Below are 22,337 nucleotides of genomic sequence, written 5' to 3'. Positions count from 1 at the left end.
GGCAAAGGGTGATATGTTGGATTCTGATTCATCTGATGATCTGACATCGGGTGCTTCCGGGGGATTTAATGGTGACCGCGGTCGTCGAACCATGAGCACTTCTCGTGCATGAGTCGTTCTGTTATTGGCGTTAGTTTTCATGCTGTCGGAGTCGCTGATAACTTTAGTGGATGCCTCGGTGTCGTAGATCGAGTCTCCTTCTTGGTAAGGTAAAATAGCTGTTGTTGTTGTGCCGACTAGTTGGGTTCCGCTACCCTCAGGAACGGAATCCGGCCAGTGGATGATACAGTCCTGCGATGTTATCGTTAGCACGAGACCCTCCTGAGCTCCTGTCAGTGGTATCCCGAATCTTGGATTGAAAAATCTTTCGACCTGTCCCTGATAGGATTTTGTCATGTTGTCGAGCCCAAATGGAAAAGAACTCGACTTCTTGAGAGAATTCTGGGGGTAATCCGAGTTGTTTTGGGTTGTGCTCTGGAATCTTGCCAAAAAAGAACTCGGTTTCTTGAAAGCACTCGGATAAAACTTCGCCTTGGAGCTTGAATTCGAATCGGATACGAGTGGTCGTGAAATCCGATTTGACTCGGATACTATGAGCTGCGCGAATCTTCTGGTGAGCTGATCCGTTGCAGTTGTTGAAATAGGAACTTCTTTTAGATGATCTGGATCTTCGAGGAGATGGCTTTGAAGCTTGCCGTTGTTGTCTGCCTCGCAGATCCATGAGCCGAAGATGAAAGTTGATCCCGTCGGGAAAATTATGTTGTCGAGGTCCATCGAGCTCTCGGAAGCAAAGTCGCCGAAAGCCCCTACCTGGCGCGCCAGCTGTCGATGTTTTACCACCGATAGCCTGCCACGGGGGTACCCGGGGCAGTATGTTCGGGCTTCGGCGTATGCCGAACTCGATGGTTTACGCAAGAGACAGCCGATTTATCCTGGTTCAGGCCCTCGATCGTAGATCGAGTAATAACCTTACGTCCAGTCGGCCTTAGCCTTTGCGTTGGATTGATTATGATCTGCTCTGTTCCTCCCTTTGACAGGAGCATTGCCCTCCTTTATATAGTCAGGAGGCCAGAGTCCTAGTCGGTTTACAATGAGATTTCCTAGTAGGATTACTTGATAGTTCTACTACTAAGATTTACATGGGAAGAATCCTAGTTGAACTAGATCTTCTCTCTCCCTTGCGGGGTATCCTGTGGGTCCCGTATCGACAGTCATTAATAGATCAGATACTTGTAACCACTATTGTAGTTACTCCGCTTCTTAGTTTATATAACAGTTAGTTCAGTTCCTACCAAAGATATTCTAGTTTCTACTCCCTCCATTCTAAATTATAAGTATTATAAGTCGTTTTGACTTTTTTAGTTCATCCATTTTGTTATGTATTTAGACATAATATTATATATCTAGATGCGTAGCAAAATTGATGTATCAAAAAAGTCAAAGTGACTTATAATTTGGAACGGAGGGAGTAGTTGTTTTTCCAACCAACTTACTAAGCACTCCATGGCCCTTGTCAGTTTATAACTGCTGTTTTTTTTTTCATAACAGTGTCCTATGCATAACTTGCAAAGAGGGAGCCAGATATGCAAGTTTTTCCTAGACACCTTTTTCTTCTGTAGGACCTACACAGTAGGCATGTAGCCTTGTGTTGGTCCTGCGTTTAAAATTTTGAATTTGGGCGTTTGGGAGCAAAAGAGGCCTCTAGTGCCATTTGTATATAAGCTGTGCTATGTAACTGTACCTCTTCAGATACAAGAAAGAAGGGGAAGGGGGCAGCAGAGTGAAATTCGAAATTCGAAACAGGCACTGCCTCTGTTACCAAGTCTTGTCTGAGCAATATTCTGGAGCTTGCACCAGCCTTCCAACACAGCAGCCTGATTCCTCACTGCAAGTAAGTTCCTATGTCGATTATTCTGTTTTTCATCCCTCCATTCAGACTTTGCTTGAACTATCTCTTTTTTTTTTTTTACAGAAATCTTTTTCCTTCTTAAACCTGATTCCTTCCTCTTCTCCTCAGTCTGGGTATCAGGCAGATGACGAGTTTAGCCTGGGATCAGTCGGTGATCCTAGCAATCATTCAACAGCAGAAGTGAGCAAGGCTTCATGGCCTTTTATAGCTACAAGTGGACAGGCACGTGCTGCACGCACGTGTCTACCAAAAACAAAAATCTTTTATAATAGCGAAATAACAAAACATACATAAATAGTTCATAATTGCACAACAATATATGCATATTCACAGTGCAACTGTACCGCAATTTGTAAATTTTTGTTACATATACCAACCGGCTTTGTTTCAATTTCACCTCTCAATTCTATCTAAACAAGAGCCATTACTATTGTTGTATGCCACTTTTGAATGCCATCATAACCCCTTTGGAGTCCTTTCCTGCATGCAGATCCAAGAAACATTTTCAGTCAGTGTAAATAGAGGAAAGAACCATTTGTATCATATAATGGTCAATACAACTTCAAATAAAGGAAAGAAACTTTGCATCATGTAATGATCAAACTATTCCTCCACCGCCACTGTCATAGGCGGAGCCGTTTGAAATATCAAAGATCTGAATCATGAGAAAACAGATAGACCTTATGTTTTTTTGGTGTGATGCGTTCAATGAAATGCCAATTATTTTGGTAAAATGGACCACAGAAGCTATATATAGCATTTAATCATAGGAACACTACTGCAATTGGGAACATGTTTTTTTAGATAATGGGAAACTTGTTAATTTGTTATATTGCTAACTTGTTAACTCATGCATATTATATTCAGTTAATAACTACTGCACATTATGAAAAGAGCATGTTTCAGTTAGCATGGTTTTGAAAACAGGACATTAGCATGATTCAGTAATATTAAAAAAAACATATAGAGCATCTGCTAGTTGATGATTTTCCATAGCATCGATCAGTTTACTGAAAAGAACTACATGTATTCAGTTGACAACTACTGCACATATATATCTTAAAATGGGTTCTTTTAGTTACCATGGTTCTACAAACAATATATTAGCATGGTTCAGTAATAATCTAGAAAAAAACCTGCATCACAGAGAAGCATCTAGCTCATGTTATTACATAGCATGATTGAGTTATCAGTTAAAAAAACTGAAATGACTATCCTTGATGCCTCAAGTAATAACAGAGCCACAAGTAACTGAAATTAAAAAAAAAAACTACCACTTAAACCCTGTCTTTCCCTCCCTTCTCTCCCTTTGTCTCCCCCTCTCTCCATTCCAAAATTATGAACAACATAAATGGAAGTGGATAGCTAAAATGACTAATTTTAACAATAGTAATAGTACCTTCTATAGAATCCTTAACTCACAATTAATTTGATCATTAGCTTCTTCTCACTTCAAATGACAAACTGAACAAATGTTTAAGCTTTCAGACATGGGTAAGGAAAAGGAAATGCTCTCAGTTAAAATATGCCGCAAATTATTACAGTTTACTGAACAAACAAATTCATACTAATTGCTTAGTATAAAATTGAGCCCAGGTAAAATCCGACAAGTTGTGCACCCGTAGATTACCAGGTTTTGGCTGCCCACGCCAGATAGTGTGGCCTTTACCTGAGTAGAGCCACAAATAAGAATTATGAATCCAAGGAAATTTGGAAATCCTACCAGACTGGACAGTGCGTATGTTATTTAGAATCTCGATCTTTAGGATGGAAACTCCATACCTGCCTGCTGCCTGCAATCCATGTTGTGTTCCTCCCCTTAGTCCACTTACCCTCCTTTTCGAAAGTAGTTTAATCCTCAGCAGCACCAAGAAGAGACAAAATTTCAGTAAACATCATGTTATAAAACTCACGTGCACTCAAATTAGTTAGTCAAGGAATTCGCCTACATACATATCTCTATGGCTTGATCATTGGGCTAATCAGAGAAAAGAAATCCTGATGGAGATGATGAAATAAAGCTAGATAGCAGCAGCAGTAGTGTAGAAAAAAACATTCAGTAATCATCAATCATGTTCTAAGACATCCTCAAGAGGCCAAGGAAATAAAAGGCTGCACCTCTACTACGTTCAGACTACTGCACACACATGAAACAAATTGAACTCACATGAATATTCAGACTTTATTAGATGAGAGCTGAAAATGGTAATAAACAAACTTTGTATCAGCTTGCATTGTTTCATGGCCTTTTTATAGCTGTACAACTAATTAATTCATATTTTGCATCTTTCTGTGGTTATAACTTTGCTAAAAACAGGCAGAACACGGAATAACTCGTGCGAAATTACTGATGAGTCTCCTAGCAACGGTTGGGAATTGTGATGCCATCCCCAACATGATGATAGACCATGTTCCATGTAACCACAAGGCAGTGACAGATTTTGGTGCCTTTTTAGAGTTGTAATTTGGTTTGCATAGGCTGCCTAAAAACTCCATGCTAGGCCCTATACATTTTTGTTGTAATACTGTTGTGCTGATGGACCTCCTAGATATTTTTAGTAATCGGTTACCTTGATGTAAATTGATTGATTTCCGTGAACAAGTTCTAAAAATTTATTATCCTAAAGACTCTCTTGGGTATATAGAGACAAAAGATCTCTGGTGGACATATTTCATCTAGTCAAAATTTGAATTTAAAATCCAGTTTCGCCACTTTTGCACCAGGTTCCATCCTATCAATGGTTCTATTCGTTTCGCTCAAAAGCCAGGCTGAAAAGTACTTTTTCGTTGTTTTGTTGTATCAAACATCAAAATGGCATATCAAACCATCGACATATCAACCACACAGTATATATTGATTAATCCCAAAAAAAGTGTCATAAACTGGAACCGTCAGTCCCAGCCCCATGGTTCAGCGACTCCATTGGTTCCCTCCATTCGGCTGAACCAGAACGCCAAATCATCGGAACAGCTAGTACGTCGTCCCGGTAAAAAAAAGAAAAAAAGAAAAAAAGAAGAAGAAGAACGAATCGCAAAGCAGACCGGGCGAACTGGAACCGTCGATGGCCCCCGATGCGCCTTCTGGAACCTTCCCAGCCTCGGCCATCCCCTCCCCCAAGCAAACCCCAGCATTTAAACCCCCCACACACTTCCGTCGCTGTCAAGGCATTTCTCGCAGCGCACCGCTAGAAGCCAAAACCAAAACCCCAGTCACGAACACAGGAGAGAGAGGGAAGGATCCATCCATGGCTTCCGCTTCCGCCGTCGCTTCCAAGGGGGTCCCGCTGGCCGCCCTCCTCAAGGAGCTCCTCGCCTCACCGTCCGCCTCCGGCAAGACCGCCGCCTCCGCCCGCCGCCTCTCCATCTCCAAGCTCTTCTCCGCCGACTCCAGCGAGGACTCCAGCGACGAGGACTCCAGCGACGAGGACGCCGTCGCCGCCGCCCGCCGACGTGAGCGCGACCTCTCCATCGCCAAGCTCTTCTCTGGAGGTGCCGCCTCGCGTTGGCCGTTCCCTTCCCCGCCTTATTTCCTCGAACTAGGCTGGTGAAGCGAAAGAGGGAGATAGTACTGATGATCTGGTGGTTTTCTGCAGACGTGCTGGACGAGGCGACGAAGATGCGCCTGCTGCTGCCGCTGACGGAGGACGGCGGCGCGGCGTCCAGGACCGGCTTCTCCTCGCGCGGGTGGTGGGTCTCCAAGGAGGACGGCGATGCGGTGCAGCTGAAGGTGGCGATGCCGGGGCTGGGGAAGGAGCACGTGAAGATGCGGGTGGAGAAGGACGTCCTGTTGATCAAGGGGGAGGGCGACGACGACAAGGGTCCGGCTCCGGCACGGTACAGCTACCGCATCGTGCTCTCCTCCCAGGCTTTCAAGATGGACCAGATCAAGGCGGAGATGAACAACGGCATGGTCAGCCTGACCGTGCCCAAGATCAAGGACGAGGAGCGCAAGGACGTGTTCGAGATCAAGATCGAGTAGGGGATCGGGGATCGGGAATCGAATGGGTCCCGGGGTCTCCTGGTTGCAGTCCATATCGTAGTTGCAGTGAGCTAGTCGTAATCGTAGTAGTAGTTCTACTGGAGCAATCGTTACTGACCAGATCATGATCGTCGTAGGAGTAGTAGTTTTACTGGAGCAGTCGTTTCTGATGCAGAGCAGCAGATGCTGCGAACGAGAGGACCTTTTGGTGGTGGTGTTGTCTCGTGCCTGATGTAAGGCAGCCATGTTTTTACTTTTTCTGTTCGTCTTGCAAAGTTTTGTTTCCTCGATGGCGATGATCACTGATGATCTCGTGATGAACTTCAAATGGTAATGGAATCTGCAGTTAATGATCGACATCTATACGAGCTTTCTGTTATTGTGTTCTTGTGTATTGTTGCATTTACAATCCTTTCTCTTCGGGGCACCACCAACGAAGGTTAACACTCCTAAAGGTTCTACTACAAATAAAATGATCCACATATATTAGAAAATGTTAAGACTACTATTCACACAATACAAACTAACACTACCTGTGGTTTACACAGAAACTTTTTGTTTTCATCATGCCTTATCTTTATTTTCTCCCCCCTCTTCTTTTTTTAGCATGGACCGTTTTATCTCTCTCCAAGCATATATAGTTACTGCAGACAAATATAGAGCACATACTTTTTTTTATCTGTACATGACATTTGAAGCTATAAGCTAAAAAGTAGCGTTGGGAAGGCCTCATGAAGTAGTGTTTATTGTGGGCAAGATCCGAAACTGATCATCTCTGTGAGACGTCATTTTGTCAAAAGCAATCCCGCAGTTTCTTGATCGGTGATGACTGATAATCTCGTTTCACTGTTTCAGAATTTGAGTAGTAGTGAAATAGTTAGTGGTTATTGATGATCGGGATATATTTCTGGTGTCTGTTCTTGTGCTCTTGTCTTCGGTTGTTGCTTTTTGGCATGCTTTATGAAGTTTCGTTTATCGTTGGTCTTATCTGATGAAGCGGCCGCAATTCCTGTGCTTCCCGTGTTCCTCTTTCCTAATCCTCACCGAGCGCCGTTCTTGGCTTCTTTTGCTCGGAAACACTTCCTCTTGTAAGCACACCCTATCCAGCCTAAGTTGCTGTGATTTATCTGTGTACGGCATGCACACTCTGCAATGCAGGTTCATGCAAAAAAAAAAATATACCCCGTACGTGTGATTTATGATATGTCTACGTCTATTGCTTTCTGTACTGTATATATACGTACATCTCTGCATCATGGAACGTGGAATTAATTGTACAAAAGATGTGTAAGTCCTGTTCTCTGTTTGGAACGTGGATTTTTTTCATGAAGTTAAATTAAATTAGATTATGTGAAATTACTGATTTTTAAGAAACCGGTCTAAAATGTGAACTAATTATGGCTCTGGCCGGCTATAATATTAAGTTCGTTATGAATATTCGGCAACGTTGCGTGCAAGATTCCGTTCCTCTCATCAAGATGCCAAAGAAAAAGTTGCCCCTTCGTTGAGTTCTTGACCCATGTTTCAGTGACTTGCCAACCTCCCGACTTTGTAGAAATCATGTCGAAAACCTTATGGCCCTATTCGCTTGTCTTATAATCCGTACTTTTCAGCTTGTTTTTTTTTTGTCGGAACAGTGTTTTTCTCTCACAACAAATTAGCCGGAACAGTGTTTCGGCTTGTTTTTTCAGTGAAACGAACGGAGCCTACGCCCTGTTAGGATTGTAGGATTTTCAAAGGAAAAGTACAGAAATCAAGATTCCTCTATTCTATGTACTGTTCATGTGTTTGGAAGAGCATATCCTTTCCTATGGAGGGCCTGTTTGGAACGAAGTATTTTCAAAGGAATTTCAAATGATTGTCAAACCTGTATTTTGCTAACGTCACCTACCGTTTGGAATGAAGGAATGGAACTTCCCGTTCCTCTGGGAAGGTTTCCTTCGCTCATCAAACGCAGGAATTTTTACATCCACTCTTGGCCAAAGTTTTCGCGGAAGACCGAGGCGCTCGCGCGAGAGAGAGAGAGAGAGCGCGCTCGCATGGAGCGCGGACGAGTGTTTGCCCTGGCCGCACTCCTGCGGTGCCGTCCCGCTGCGCCGCTCCAGACCTCGCCGATGTTCGGCTCGCTCATGCCGCTCCAGGCCTCGCCGGCACCGGGGCTGCCCTGCGCCGCTCCCGCTCGAACGCTTCACTGCGCCGCTAGTGCCCCGCTTGGGCCGCTGCACCGCTCCCGCCAGCACCCCGCTGCACCGCTTCCGCCGTCCCTTGGCCTCACCAGCGCCGCTCGGAGCCTTGTTTCTAGGAAAGGATAAGAGAGAGAAGGCTGCTGGGATTTTTTATTTGGCTCCATCGTATTCATACTATATTTGGCCATGCAGCCCGCGGCCCGCCGGCCCGGCCCGTGGCCCGTTGTTTTGGCCCGGCCCGAGCCCGGCCCGGCCCGGTGGCCGCCGTGCCCGTGCCGGCCCGGCCCGAGACACCGGGCCGTGCCTGGGCCGCCGGCCTGGCCCGTGGCACGGCACGGGCACGGCCCGGTGCATGATGCGGCCCGGTGGCGGCCCAGTCGGAGAAACGGCCCACGAAGGCAGGCCGCCGGCCCACCCCACGCACCCCTCTTAGGCCTCTCCCCTCGTCGTATATAAGCCGTCCGCGTCCGGCCGGCCGCGGCGCATCCCCCTCCCAAACCCTAACCTAATCCTCTTCGGCTCTTCCTCTCCCCCACCGCGGCTCTCTCAGTCTCTCGCTCTCGGACCTCTCGCTCAGTCGCTCCGCTCTCCCATTCTCGATCCAGATCCAGATCCACCGCCGCCGACGCCGACGTTCGTCCGTCCTCCCCGTCACCGGTGAGCGGTGACCGCGCCGGCGCTCCTCCCTGGTCCCTGCTTCCCCGCCGTCTCCTCCTCCCTCCTTTTCCTCTACTCTCAGTCCCTCACTCCCCTCTCGGTGAACCATGTGAGTGTTCATGGCAGTCCCTCATCCTCCACCACCTCGCCGTCGATTCTAATCCGTGTCTGTCTGTCTCATCCGCTGCTTGGCTGGCCTCTTCATCACTGGCACCGGGCTCCGGGTACACAGGTTGGACCGTTGGACTTCTTCCCTAACCCTAACCCTAGATCTGTCATCTGTTCTTCTTCTTCTCACTTCTTCGTCTTCTTCTCACTTCTTCTTCTTTAGTTCTTCACTTCTTCTTCTTCTCGCCGTCGATTCTAATCCGTGTCTGTCTGTCTCATCCGCTGCTTGGCTGGCCTCTTCATCACCGGCACCGGGCTCTGGGTACACAGGTTGGACTTCTTCCCTAACCCTAACCCTAGATCTGTCATCTGTTCTTCTTCTTCTCACTTCTTCTTCGTCTTCTTCTCACTTCTTCTTCTTCAGTTCTTCACTTCTTCTTCTAACTTCTTCTTGCGTGCAGGTTGGCGCTTGACGCCGCGTCTTCCTCCTCTGGAGTAGACATGGCCAGGCCACCCAAGCGCCCGTTGAGGGGCGGTGCTGGTGCTGCTGGAGGTCGAGGTCGGGCACGGCTGTCCGGCTCGTCCGCGGGCGGTTCTGGCCTCGCAATGCGGGGGGAGAATCAGCATCCCCTCGGTGATGGCGAGGACCAGGCGCCGTACGCGGATGACCTGCTGGAAGTCGAGGACAACGACGACATACGTGATGATGCAGCCGATCTGTTCGGCATCGACCTCGGTGACGGCAACCAGCCCATCGATGTCGATGGCGACGACGACGATGGTGGAGTTGAGGTATCCACTGACACTCATGGTACCTCCTCTGGTAAGAAAGTTTCTGCTGTTTGGGATTACTTCCATGAGATTAAGGAGAAGGGAATTCGAGTACGTGCCATCTGTAAACATTGTCATGCGCGATACACTGCTAGATCGGCCGCTGGCACTGGCCATTTGAGACGGCACATGAATTCTTGTATGAAAAAACGTGATCAGGCTAGTCTTGTCCAGTCTAAGCTTGCTCTGAATCCTGATGGTTTGAACAATTGGGTGTATGATCCTTTGATTGCTCGCACTGAGTTGTGCCGTTTGATTGCTAGGCTAGACCTTCCTTTAGGGATAGGTGAGACTGATGCTTGGGAGGATTACATTAAGCGTGCTCATAATCCTCTGTTCCAAAAGGTTTCTAGGCAGACCACCACTAGAGATATGTCTAAACTGTTTGATGAACAACGTGATATGCTTATGAAATCTGTGTTGCCTACTACATCTTCTGTTTCTTTGACATCTGATATTTGGTCTGGTAATGCTAAAGAGGATTATATATCTGTGGTTGCTCATTATGTTAGTGCTGATTGGGAGTTACAGAAAAAAGTAATTGGTTTAAGGCTGATTGATGTTTCACATTCTGGTGATAACATTGCTGATAGGATTGCTAGTGTGGTTGAGGAGTTTGGTTTGATAGACAAGGTATTTTCTGTGTCTCTAGACAATGCTTCTGCTAATTCTAGGGCATATGAGATTTTGCAGCCTATGTTCTTTGGTTATTTGGGTTCTTATCCTGCACCTACCCCCACTGATCCTAACAAGGTGCAGTACTTGCTTGTGCATCAGCGTTGTGCATGCCATATCATCAATCTTATTGTTAAATCTGGCATGAAGAGGTTGAAACCTTATACTGAAGATTTCAGAACTGCAATAAGTTTTTTAAATTCCTCTAATCAAAGAATTGCATTGTTTAAAAACTATTGCAAGGCTCAGGGTCTTAGACCTAGGAAGTTTGGCTTGGACATGGATGTTAGATGGAATTCTACTTTTTTGATGCTCAAACATTTGCTGCCATACAAAGAAGTCTTTGATGTGTTTATTACCTCTAATTATGGTTCTACTTTATTGACTGCACAGCATTGGCATGTTGCTGAACAAATAATGATATTCCTGGAACTCTTCTATAACTCTACTGTTGTGCTGTCTGGGGTTTATTATCCCACAACTCCACTTGTTTTGCACCATATGCTTGACATGGTTGAACATTTGCAAAATGCTGAAAGAGATGCTAATTTTAGAATGATTGCTACTCCTATGAAGCTTAAATTCCTTAAATATTGGGAGAAAATTCCACTCATTTATTCATATGCATTCATTCTTGATCCTAGAGCTAAGATGAAAGGGTTCTTTAATGTGCTTGAATTGCTTGCTAACGCAACTGGATGCATTTATAGTTCATACTATGCTGATGTAAAAGATGAATTGTATAAATTGTTTGGCAATTATGAATAGAAATTTGGTGCAGTGAGGTCTCAGAGGGTTTCAATCCCTTAGCTCATACTGGTAAGACAAAACAGGCATGGGGAAGGATCTTTGGAGGTCCTGGTGATTCCCCTGTCTCTTCTTCCTCCTCAGCTCATACTCCATCTGTTGTTAGTGAGCTCAAAGCATACTTGGACAGTGACCCTGTCACATGTTATGAGGAATCCTTTGACATACTCCTCTGGTGGCGTGACCACAAGCTAACTTATCCAATCATGTCTATTATGGCTAGAGATATTATGTCTGTCCCTGTGTCTACTGTCTCTTCCGAGTCCTGTTTCAGCTATACATCCAGGATACTCGAAGATCGGCGACGGCGCTTGTTGCCTGAGCATGTTGAGATGCTCACCTGCATCAAGGACTGGGAGCAAGGTGCAAGAAGAGAACAGCATACACCTGAGGACCTAGACCTTGAGGAGGCATTCAAGAACCTCTTCCTCGATGAACAAGGCGAAGGCAGCGGCTCCGGCAGTGTCAGCGGCAGCGGCGGTACTGCTGGTGCTGGTGCTGGTGCTGCTGGTGGATAGAAGAAGAAGAGAAGATGAGAGGTAGTCACTCAACATTCAACTATTCAAGTTCCATTTTGCATCTTTTCTTTACATTCAAGTACTGCTGGTACTAACATTGCTTTGCTTGCAGGAACTTTTGGTGTGCTGTAGTGAGTCACTATGATCAATGAAGAACTTTGCTAGTTGCCACTGATGACCTGATGTTGTAATAGGATAGAACTTTTGCTGTTCCTGGCTTCCTGTTGCTGTGATCTGTGAACTCACTAAGTCACAATAACTTTGCCACTGATGTTGGCTATCCTAATAGGATAGAACTATAAGACCTTGACATTTAGAGCTGGCTGCACTCTTTTTTCCTTTCTAGGGTTTCTCACAAAGGTGAGTTTTACCTAAAGGTTTTTAATGAGGCAGCATTGCACAAAACAGCTCATTCTGAATATAAGTTCATCATCATATGATCTGTCATCTGTGTGCTGTGTCACTGTGTGCCTGTGTGATTGTGTGAACTGTGAAGTGTGCATGGGCCATGGGCCGGCACGGCCCGGTGAAAATGGCCGTGCCCACCGGGCGGCACGGCACGGCAAAATGGCCCACGGGCCGTGCCATGGGCCGTTGGCCAGGCACGAGCACGGCCTAGGCACGGCACGGCCGGCACGACGGCCCGTCGAGGCACGATTCCGTGCCGTGCCGGCACGGCACGCCGGGCCAACGGGCCGGGCCGGCACGGCCCGATGGCCATCTATAATTCATACGGTGGATAAGCAAGGACATGGACCTGCGGGCCCATGTGTAAGATAGTCATGAAAAAAATGCGCAACTAAAATATTACTATCATTTAGCACTAATAATGACACTTATAAATCACATATTTTATGATTCTCGTATTATAAATTCATGTGTTTTGAAATCCCGTAGTTTTTCACTTTTCATCGTACCTTATTCCTGCGTTTTTTCCTATTCCTTCCTGCGTTTTATATTCCTTCGTTCCAAACAGGCCCGGAAAGTTTTCTTCACCCATGCATTTTGAAGGAAAGAAAACATCCCATTGGAAATTTTCCTGTGACATGATGCGCATCTGCCTAAGCTACCGAACACTATTGCCATGCATCAGTGAGAAAAAGAACAAGACACAAGAGTCGAAGAAACATTTTTTTTATTTATTCACGTCACTTGTGTTCTCGACATGCACAAGGGGATGTTGGAGTCAATCTGCCTGGGTGGATGGGTGCCTGTGTCTTGCCTGAGATCCGTTTGGATGCAGCTGGGTCATCGGTGTGCAGGCCCAGGCATCAGTGTGCAGCCCAGGCATCCAAAAACGAGCGCATGGCGCTGCAACACTTGCCTGGCTGATTTTGTACAGCATTAAAGTCAGTTCAAGTTAATTAACTATTGTCTTTTTTTTACTGCCAACAAATGACGTACAGCCGTACAGGTTGCTCCTAAACAATTATAATCATGTTATTGTTCACCTACACATGGAAGAGATATTTTATTGTTCATCAATATTAAAGTTTATTTTGTAATCTAGATTATGATTATTTTATTTTGCAATATTAAAGCTTATTTAAAAATTATCTATCTTCATATTATTTAATCATAAGTGTTAAAGTTATGTTATATTATATTAGAAATCATATTTATCATCATATTAATTTCTCAAGTCCAGGCATCAACCAAATACATCTTTTTTACATTTGCCTGGCCAGGCAAAAAGCATCAACTTTTCAGACAACTTCCAGACATCTGTTTTTGCCAAGCAAGGTGCCCAGGCCTCCAACCCAACATGCCCTTCTCCAGAACTTTGATGTACGATCTACGCTTCAGTGCTCCATTGTTGAGTTAATGACCTACCAAAGGTAATCTCAAGCTACCAAGTTTAGCAAAACAAGCACATCATTAGTCCAAATATAATGAGATTATTCTACTACCCTCATTCATGCATTCCAAACACTCATTCCTGTAAAATTTATGTGTTTTTTTCATTCCTCTATTTTACCACCCATTCCTTTTCTATTTCTATATCTTCTCCCATTCCTACGTTTGTTATTCAAAACAGGCCCATACTGGCCTCCAACCTGGCCCGCGCCAGCTGAACCCAGCGTCTCATGCCACCGCACGAATCACAAAGCAGAATCCCCTGGACTAGAAGCATCCTCCGCAGTCTTCCTATCCAACCCGGTGCGCATCCCCTCCGCCAAGAAAGCGCAGTGCGCTGTGCGCAGGCGCAAGCGTTTAAAGACCCATGTCCCCAGCCCAGTACCCAACCCCACTCCCGTCGCTGTCAAGGCATCTGGCATCACCACCTCGGTGAGGGAGGGCGAGAATCCGTGAAGGGAGGGCGAGAGAGAGACATCTGTTCCCATGGCTTTCGCCGTCGCCTCCAAGAGGGCCCCGCTGGCCATGGCAGGCCTCCTCAAGAAGCTCCTCCGCGCTGCGCCGTCTGCCTCTGCCTTGGGGCCCGCGCCCACTGCCGCAGCGCTCCGCCTAGCCCTAGCGTGCGCCTCCGTTCGCACAGCTTCTCCGTCTCCATGATCTACTTGTTAGAATAAACTATTACTTTTCCTTGTGTGAACACAGTAAGGAAAGGCGGCGTCGAAAGGTCTCCTGCTGTGATACTGTAAGCCGCTACAGGTGCAGGTGACGCATGGCTCACTTGCAGCACTGTAGCCATGCAGTGGCCGACGCAGAGTCAGACCTGTATATTATCTAGTTACTGTTACAGCATATGGGCTGTACTAGGACTAGATAGATAGAGTTGTATAAATAGACTACCATGGCAACTCAGTAAAGAGAGTTCAGATTTGTCATCTCACAGACAGGGCTTCGGCCAATGCTGGTGTCTTGTATTGTGCATGCATGCTCTGTTCTCCCTTCTTCTTATAGCTCCAGCCATAGTGTGTGGGACGGACAACGCTTGTTCGTGGTCGGCATGGCTAGTGGGTGCTCGGCAACACTAGCGGGTGCTCGGCAAGACTGCTAAGTGGTTCGCTCAGCTGAGCCGGTGATCTTGTGGGCCAACAAATGGTATCGGAGCCGTACAAGCGTCGTCGCCAGACTAACCGCTGTCGATGACGGGTGGTTCTGAGTTGGGCGACAGCAGTGGCACTGTTGTGGCTGCCTAGCCACGACCGGAGGTCATTGTTCGCACGGTGCGGGAGGTCAGTGGCACCAGTTGGCCGACCCTGACTCGCATCAACTATAGAGAGTGGTCGGTGACCATGAAGGTCAAGCTCAGAGCCCAACGGCTCTGGAATGCTGTTGACAAGGGCACTGAAAATGAGGAAGATGGCATGTCAGCGCTGGAGGCTATCCTCGCTGCTGTATCGACGGAGTACAGGGAGTCGTTGGGGCGAAGAGCTCGCTAAGGAGGCATGGGAGGCTATTGCGACAATGCTCGTCGATTCCGACCGCGCAAAGAAGGCAACAGCCCAGTTTTTAAAGCAGGAGTACGCCCTCCTCAAGTTCAAGGATGGTGAAATGGTGGAGGACTTCTCCATCCGCCTACAGACGCTCATCAGCAAGCTGAAGAGCCAAGGCGTCACCATCGACGAAGAGGAGGTGGTCTCGAAGTACCTCCACTCCGTGCCGACAAAGTACATCCAGATCGCTCTCTCCATAGAGATGATGCTGGACTTGTCCACCCTCACCATTGAGGATGTGATAGGCCGTTGGCGGGCGGTGGACGAGCGCCTGGAGCAGGCGACAGCAACGAAGGACAGCGAGAAACTCCTGCTGACGGAAGAGGAGTGGGCTGCTCGGAGGAACTCTAGGAAGGCAGCCTCCTCCAGCCGCGGTGGCAATGGCAAGCGCCGCGGTAAGACTTCTTCAGAGAAGAAGCAAGTCGACCCCAACGCCTGCCGGTGTTGCGGGAAGATGGGCCATTAGGCATGGGAGTGCCCAAATCACAAGCAGGAGAAGAAGGCGTAGGCTCATCTATGCACTGCACGACGTCGAGGTCAAGGAGAGGGAAGAGGCAAAGACGGTGGAAGGACCTGGGAAGGCCCTGAAGACCGTCAACCTCGACGAACCATGTGCCCAAGATCACCTTGGACGTGTGGGCGCCGACCAGGAGCAGCGGTGGTTATCTGGACTCTGGTGCTAGTAACCACATGATGGGCTCCAAGGCTTCCTTCTCCCGAGCTCGACGACGATGTTACCGGTACGGTGAAGTTGATGATGGCTCAAGAGTGGCTATCCAAGGGCATGGCACCATCATCTTTAGGTGCCAGAACGGGGAGCACCACGCGCTAACGGATGTATATTACATCCCACAGCTGCGTTCAAGCATCATCAGCATTGGTCAGCTAGATGAGCATGGTAGCGAGGTACTGATCAAGGATGGAGTCCTTAGGATCAGGGACCGGAACAACGACTTCTTGCCAGGTGAAGAGGTCCTGAAATTGGTTGTACCTGCTCGACCTAAAGGTAGAGCAACCGGTGTGCCTGCGGCAAGGCACTCGAGGACCATGAATGTGCATGCCCGGTTCGGACATCTCAGCTTCAACGCGCTTGGTCGGCTGGAGAAGATGGTTCGAGGGCTACCCCACATCAAACACAAAGGTGAGCTGTGTGATAGCTGCCTGGCCAGGAAGCAGAGGAGGCTACCTTTCCCGAAGGCGGCAAGTATCGCGCGAAGGATGCTCTCGAGCTTGTCCACGGCGACCTCTGTGGGCGATCACGCCTGCTAAAACGGTGGTCGGCGGTACTTCCTCCTGCTCATGGATGATTATAGTCGCTACATGTGGCTGCAACTCCTGACGAGCAGGACGAAGCAGCGGCGGTGATCAAGAAGTTCAAGACGCGCGCGGAGGCCGAGAGCGGTAAGAAGATCCGCAGTGCTGAGGACTGATCGCGACGGCGAATTCACTTCGATGGAGTTCGTTGCGTACTGCACAGATCAGGGTGTAGGGTAACACCACACCGCGCCGTACTCGCCACAACAGAATGGCATGGTGGAGAGGCGGAACCAGACGGTGGTCGACATGCCCGATCCATGATGAAGGCCAAAGGCATGCTGGTAAGGTTCTGGGGAGAGGTGGTGACCACGACGGTGTTCATCCTCAACCGCACTCTGACTAAGGCCTTGACGGGCAAGACGTCGTTCGAAGCTTAGTATGGACGCAAGCCGAGCATGTCCTCCTCCGGACATTCGCTGCATCAGCCACGTCAGGAAGACAAAGTCGAACCTCACCAAGCTAGAGGACAGGAGCACACCGATGGTGTTCCTAAGCTACGTGGAGGGTACCAAAGCGTACCGGCTCTACGACCCATGCGAAGACAAGGTCTTGTCTCACACGACGTTGTGTTCGATGATTAGGCGGCTTGGGACTAGAGCAGTCTGAGCAAGGGGGAAGCTGGCAACTTCAATAGCACCTTCATCATTGAGCACTTGGTCATCCACGGTGGTGGAGATGCTGGGGAAGAGGTGCCGAGCACTACGAGAGGAGTGCCGAGCACTCCGGCGGTAGAACCGAGCACTCCTAGGGCAGTGTCGAGCACTTCGGGAGGGATGCCGAGCACTTCGGGAGGAGGGCTGAGCACTCTTGGAGGGATGCCGAGCACGCCAGGAGTGGTGCTGGGAGGTTTCTATAGTGGTGGGCGACTACTCCAGGACGGGTGCTGAGCACTCCCGTAGCGGAGCCAAGATGTCTTGCAGTGGTGCCGACCACTCCAAGGACTGAGGCTGGACACTCCTACAGTGTGGCCGAACACTGCAGGAGTTATGACAAGTAGTCCAGAAGTGTGCCAAGCACTCAAAGTGCTGTACCAAGCCCTCTGGTGGAACAGGGAACCCATCAATGCCAATCGTGTTCGCCTCACCTCCAAATGACATCACTGAGTTCGTGGATGCCTTCCACGAAGGTGAGAGGTGCGGTTCCGTAGGCGAGACGACATCATCGGTGGCATAGGTCCCTTAGGTCTGGCGGGTAGGCCTGCTCAACGAACATAGAGCTACTACTCATTAGTGCAGAGGAACCACCCACGTGTCGCGCTAGCCGAGCACGATGGAAACTGGCGACGAGCAATGCTGAGGAGATGAAGGTGATCAAGGAAAACAAACATGGCAGCTCATCGATCTACCTCCAGGATGTCGTCCAATCAGCCTAAAGTGGTATACAAAGTCAAGCAGGATGAGCTCGGCGGCCATTGTCAAACACAAGGCGTGTCTCGTTGCCCAGGCTTGTTCAGCGTGAGGGCATAGACTTCGAGGAGGTCTTTGGCCAGTAGTGCGCATGGAGTTGATCCATTTGCTACTTGCCTGGCAACAACAAAGGACTAGCCGCATCCATCACTTAGACGTTAAATTGGCCTTCCTCAACGGTGAACTGGCGGAAACGGTCTTCGTCAGGCAACCCCTAGGTTTCACCGTCAAGAGAGAGGAGCACATGATGCTCCGACTACGCAAGGTGCTCTACGGGCTACGGCAGGCCCCCCGAGCATGGAACGCCAAGCTTGACGCCACGCTGGGTGAGCTTGGGTTTCAACGGTGCGCAATCGAGCACACGCTCTACACGCGGCGATGGGGGAAGGAGGAGCTCATCGTCGGCGTGTATGTGGAACGACTTGATTATCACCCGGCGCGCGCACGGAGGACATTAATAGCTTCAAGCGTGAGATGGCGACTCATTTTTTGAATGAACGATCTTGGCGCACTCTCCTACTACCCTCGGCATCGAGGTGAGACAGGGGACGGAGGAACTCACGCTCGGTCAGAGCACGTATGCCTCCAAGCTATTGGAGCAGAGCGGCATGGCTGAGTGCAAGCCATGCGTGACTCCAATGGAGGAGCGGCTGAAGCTGACGAAGGCTAGCCACCGCGGTGAAGGTGGATGCAACACTCTACCAGAGCATTGTCGGCGGTCTATGCTACCTAGTCCATACGAGGGCCGAACATTGCGTTCGCCATGGGCTACGTCATCGCTTCATGGAGGATCCCAGGGAGGATCACTGGGCTGTGGTGAAGCGGCTACTACGCTATGTCAAAGGGGATGGTGGATCAAGGGATCATCTTTCTAAGACCGGCGGGAGTAGGCTGCAGCTCACTGTGTTCAGCGATGCAGACATGGTGGGGGACATCGACGGACGACAGAGCACCTCTAGCATGCTCATCTTCCTCTGGTTGTCCCCAATTTCATGGTTGTCACTGAAACAGAGGTGGTGGCGCTATCTACATGCGAGGGCAGAGTACGTAGCGGCAGCCACAGCGGTGTGCGAAGTTGTGTGGGCTACGTCGGCTGCTGGACGACTAAGCGGCATGGAGGCTCACCCACCAGCACTGATGGTGGACAACTAGCCCGCCATCGCCCTTACGAAGAATCCGGTTCTGCACGACCAGAGCAAACACATCGACGTAAAGTTCCACTTCCTTAGGGACTGTGTCGATGGAGGGCATATCATCATCGAGTTCGTCGAAACTGGTCGGCAACTCGCAGACGTCCTCACCAAGCTGCTCGGACGTCTTCGACTCATGGAGCTAAAGGAGATGATCGACATGGAGGAGGTACAAGGGATAGCAGTAGGTTTAGGGGAAGATTGTAAGAATAAACTACTACTTTTCCATATGTGAACACAGCAAGGGAAGGTGGCGCCAAAAGGCCCTCTACTGTGATACTATAGCCGCTGTAGGTGTAGGCGCCTTACGGCTCACCTGCAGCACTATAGCCATGCAATGGCCAGCGCAGAGTCAGCCATGTATGTTATCTAGTTACTGTTATGCATGTGGGTTGTACTAGGACTAGATAGATAGAGTTATATAAATAGACTACCACGGCAACCTCAGTAAAGAGAGTTTAGATTTGCCATCTCACAGACGGCTTCGGCCAACGCTGGTTGTCTTTGGTATTGTGCGTGCATGTTCTATTCTCTCCTTGGTTCTTAATAGCTCCAGCCATAGTGTGTGGGGATGGACAATGGCTGTGTTCATGTTAGCCACGGCGATGGGTGCTCAGCAACACTAGCGGATGCTCAGGCATAAAACTGTTGAGTGGTTCACTCAGCTGAGCTGGTGATCCTGTGGGCCAACAATCCTCAGCAGGTACGCATCGTTCTGGCTGGCCGCTCCATCATTTCTGCTTGTTTGATTTAAACCTCATGAAGAAGAGGAGCACGTTGTTGAGGGGGTTTGCGTGATTTGGGTTTTTTTGGCAGACGAGCCGATGAGCCTGGGCCGGCTGCTGGTGCTGATGGAGGATGAGGTGGCGGTGGCTTCAAGGCATGAGTGCTGGGTGTCCAAAGGATGCCGACGCGGTGAAGCTGAAGGTGGTGATGCCGAGGCTAGGGAAGGTGTGGGCGGACCAGGATGAGCTGGTGATCGAGGGGGAGAGCGACAAGACACCGAGTATGATGATAAGGATGAGGCCCCGCGTGGTATGGCCATCGCATCGAGTTCCCGACAGACGCTTTCAAGATGGACTAGATCAAGGCTGTGATGAAGGACGTGGTGCTCAAGGTCACCGTGCCCAAGATCAAGCTCGAGGAGCACGAGGACATGTTTGTGGTCAAGGTCAAGTAGGGGAAGGCCGAGATGGAGTCAGTCAGTCCAGGTCTCGTAGTTCAGTAGTTGCAGTGCGCTAGTACCAATAATAGTGGAGTAGTATTGTTGCTCATGGAGGAGGTTGAGGATTGTTAGTGAGAGGTGAGACGTGCTTTTTTGGATGGCGATGTTGTCTTGTGCCTGATGGTGTCTGAGGCAGGGCAGCCATGTTTACCTTTCAGTTTGTCATGTTCTAGTTTCGTGATGGTGATGATCACTGATGATCTTGCTATGAAACTTCTGATGAGAATGGCATTCGTAGTTAATGGTTGGGACCCATCTGTGTTTCTTTGTTCTTGTGTTTTTGCATTGCTCTTTGCAATTGAAACTGTGTGTGTACTTGTTTTGATCGAGAAAATTGCTATTATAGGACGCGAAACAGTGTTTCGCTATTATAGGACTTCAATCGTCGACTTCGCTAAAACGATATTTGAAACATTGGCACTTTGTTTTACATGGCATTTGATCCTTTTAATCACTTTTCTCATTTCAAATACATGTATTTTGCCATGGGAGGATCGTATTGCCCTTGAGTGGGTAGGCAGGTGTGTGGGCCGCCGTGGCCTTCAATGCGGAGTCTGTCTTCTTCTTTCCCAGCCTGAATCAAAGGGGAAAAGGATTTCTAGTAGCTCTTCTATAGATCAGGCCAAGACAAGGGATGCAGCACCAGCTAATAGGAAGAGGAGCCCATTGAGAGGGAGAGCTACTCCTGAGCAATCGAAGAATCCACATGCCAAGGTTATTGATCATCATCGCTGGCCTGCTATGATGGGGGCAAGGTGTCTGCAAGCACAATGTCCAGAGCATGGATCCATTGATAAGATCAGTAGGTCTACTCTTCCATCAGTTCCATCACGTGGGGTTTTCATCGAAGCAAACTACAATGTCCTCCACTGCAATACCTACCTTGTCAAGAAGTATTGATCTTGCTGATAAAATTGACTGGCTGGTCCTTCGTCAATGTCATCACAAGGGGGATCACCAAAAAAGTCACCTTCTTCTAATGGTGCAGATGATGTGTCCAGAAAGGTCGATGTTCGTAAAGATCTCAAACTTTCATCCTTGGCAATTTCATCAAGAAGGGTGTCACCAATAACAACAGCTGCATCAGATGACACTAGGACCCTATCAGAAAGCATGGATCTTACTGAAAAGTAACAATACACTCTCCTTGTTTGTTTCATCACCCAACATTTCACCAAGTGCATCATTATCAAGTGTGTCTAATGTTGCATCATAGACTACTACAAAATCATCCGAGAGATTAATTGGACCGTGGCACATGGATTCTCTGATTGCTTAGGAGTAGCTCTCCCTCTCAATGGGCTCCTCTTCCTATCAGCTGGTGCTGCATCCCTCATCTGGTCTGATCTGTAGAAGAGCTACTGGAAATCCTTTTCCCCTTTGATTCAGGCTGGAAGAAGATAGACTTCTGCATTGAAGGCCACGGCGGCAGCAGCCAGGCAGCCCATGCCCTCCCCCTAGCCCCTCTTACCTGAATGTGACTGAAGGGCAATATGGTCCTCCCATGGCAAAATACATGTATTTGAAATGAGAAAAGTGATTAAAAACCAAATGTCATGTAAAAACAAAGTGCCATCGTTTCAATGTCTGTCGTTTTAGCGAATCGGCGATTGAAGTCCTATAATAACGAACCCATTGTTTCGCGTCCTATAATAGCAATTTTCTCGTTTTGATCTGACTTTGGGATGGTTCGCATGTAGTAGTAGCAACTCGGTGTGTGAAATGACATTGGTGCCTTGTTCACCTTTCTCTATTCATGCTTTGAGCTTCCTGGATTGGTGATGACTGAAAATTTTGATGAAATTGAGCCTTTTTACTGTGTTTCTCTCTCTGTTCATGCTTTTGAGGTTCATGGATTGGTGATGACTGAAACTCTTTTATGAACTTGAACTCTTGAGGCATTACTGATGATCAACATCTATATTTGGTGTCTGTCCTCCTGGGCTCCGTGCTTTGTGCGGTGTAAATCATGCGTTTATTTATCCTTGGCTTATTCTGAACTTTGGTTAGACGTAAAACACCCTCCTCCAAAAAGAGTGACGTTTTTTACTTTGAGACATTGTAATTTGATCGTCTTCTTCTTATTCAAAATTTTTATAAATTATAAAATAAATAAACATCCTTAAAG

The 22,337-nt window shown here is 48.1% G+C and overlaps 1 protein-coding gene and 1 pseudogene across 1 annotated transcript; both read left to right on the top strand.

Annotated features, from left to right (window-relative positions):
- The first annotated feature begins 5,068 nt into the window (after positions 1–5,068).
- Positions 5,069–6,142, top strand: LOC136524842 (26.2 kDa heat shock protein, mitochondrial-like). The gene is made up of 2 exons (XM_066518080.1): positions 5,069–5,398; positions 5,503–6,142. Exons 1-2 carry the CDS (start codon positions 5,155–5,157, stop codon positions 5,886–5,888), a joined length of 630 nt encoding a protein of 209 aa, XP_066374177.1. The 5' UTR covers positions 5,069–5,154; the 3' UTR covers positions 5,889–6,142.
- Positions 6,143–10,474: 4,332 nt separating this feature from the next.
- On the top strand, positions 10,475–11,670 carry LOC136523705 (zinc finger BED domain-containing protein RICESLEEPER 2-like; annotated as a pseudogene).
- The last annotated feature ends 10,667 nt before the right edge of the window (positions 11,671–22,337 follow it).

The sequence above is a fragment of the Miscanthus floridulus genome, chromosome 18 (genome assembly GCF_019320115.1).
Source record: "Miscanthus floridulus cultivar M001 chromosome 18, ASM1932011v1, whole genome shotgun sequence".
Taxonomy (NCBI): domain Eukaryota; kingdom Viridiplantae; phylum Streptophyta; class Magnoliopsida; order Poales; family Poaceae; genus Miscanthus; species Miscanthus floridulus.
The sequence above is the reverse complement of the archived record's forward strand: the minus strand, read 5'-3'. Positions and strand labels throughout refer to the sequence as shown.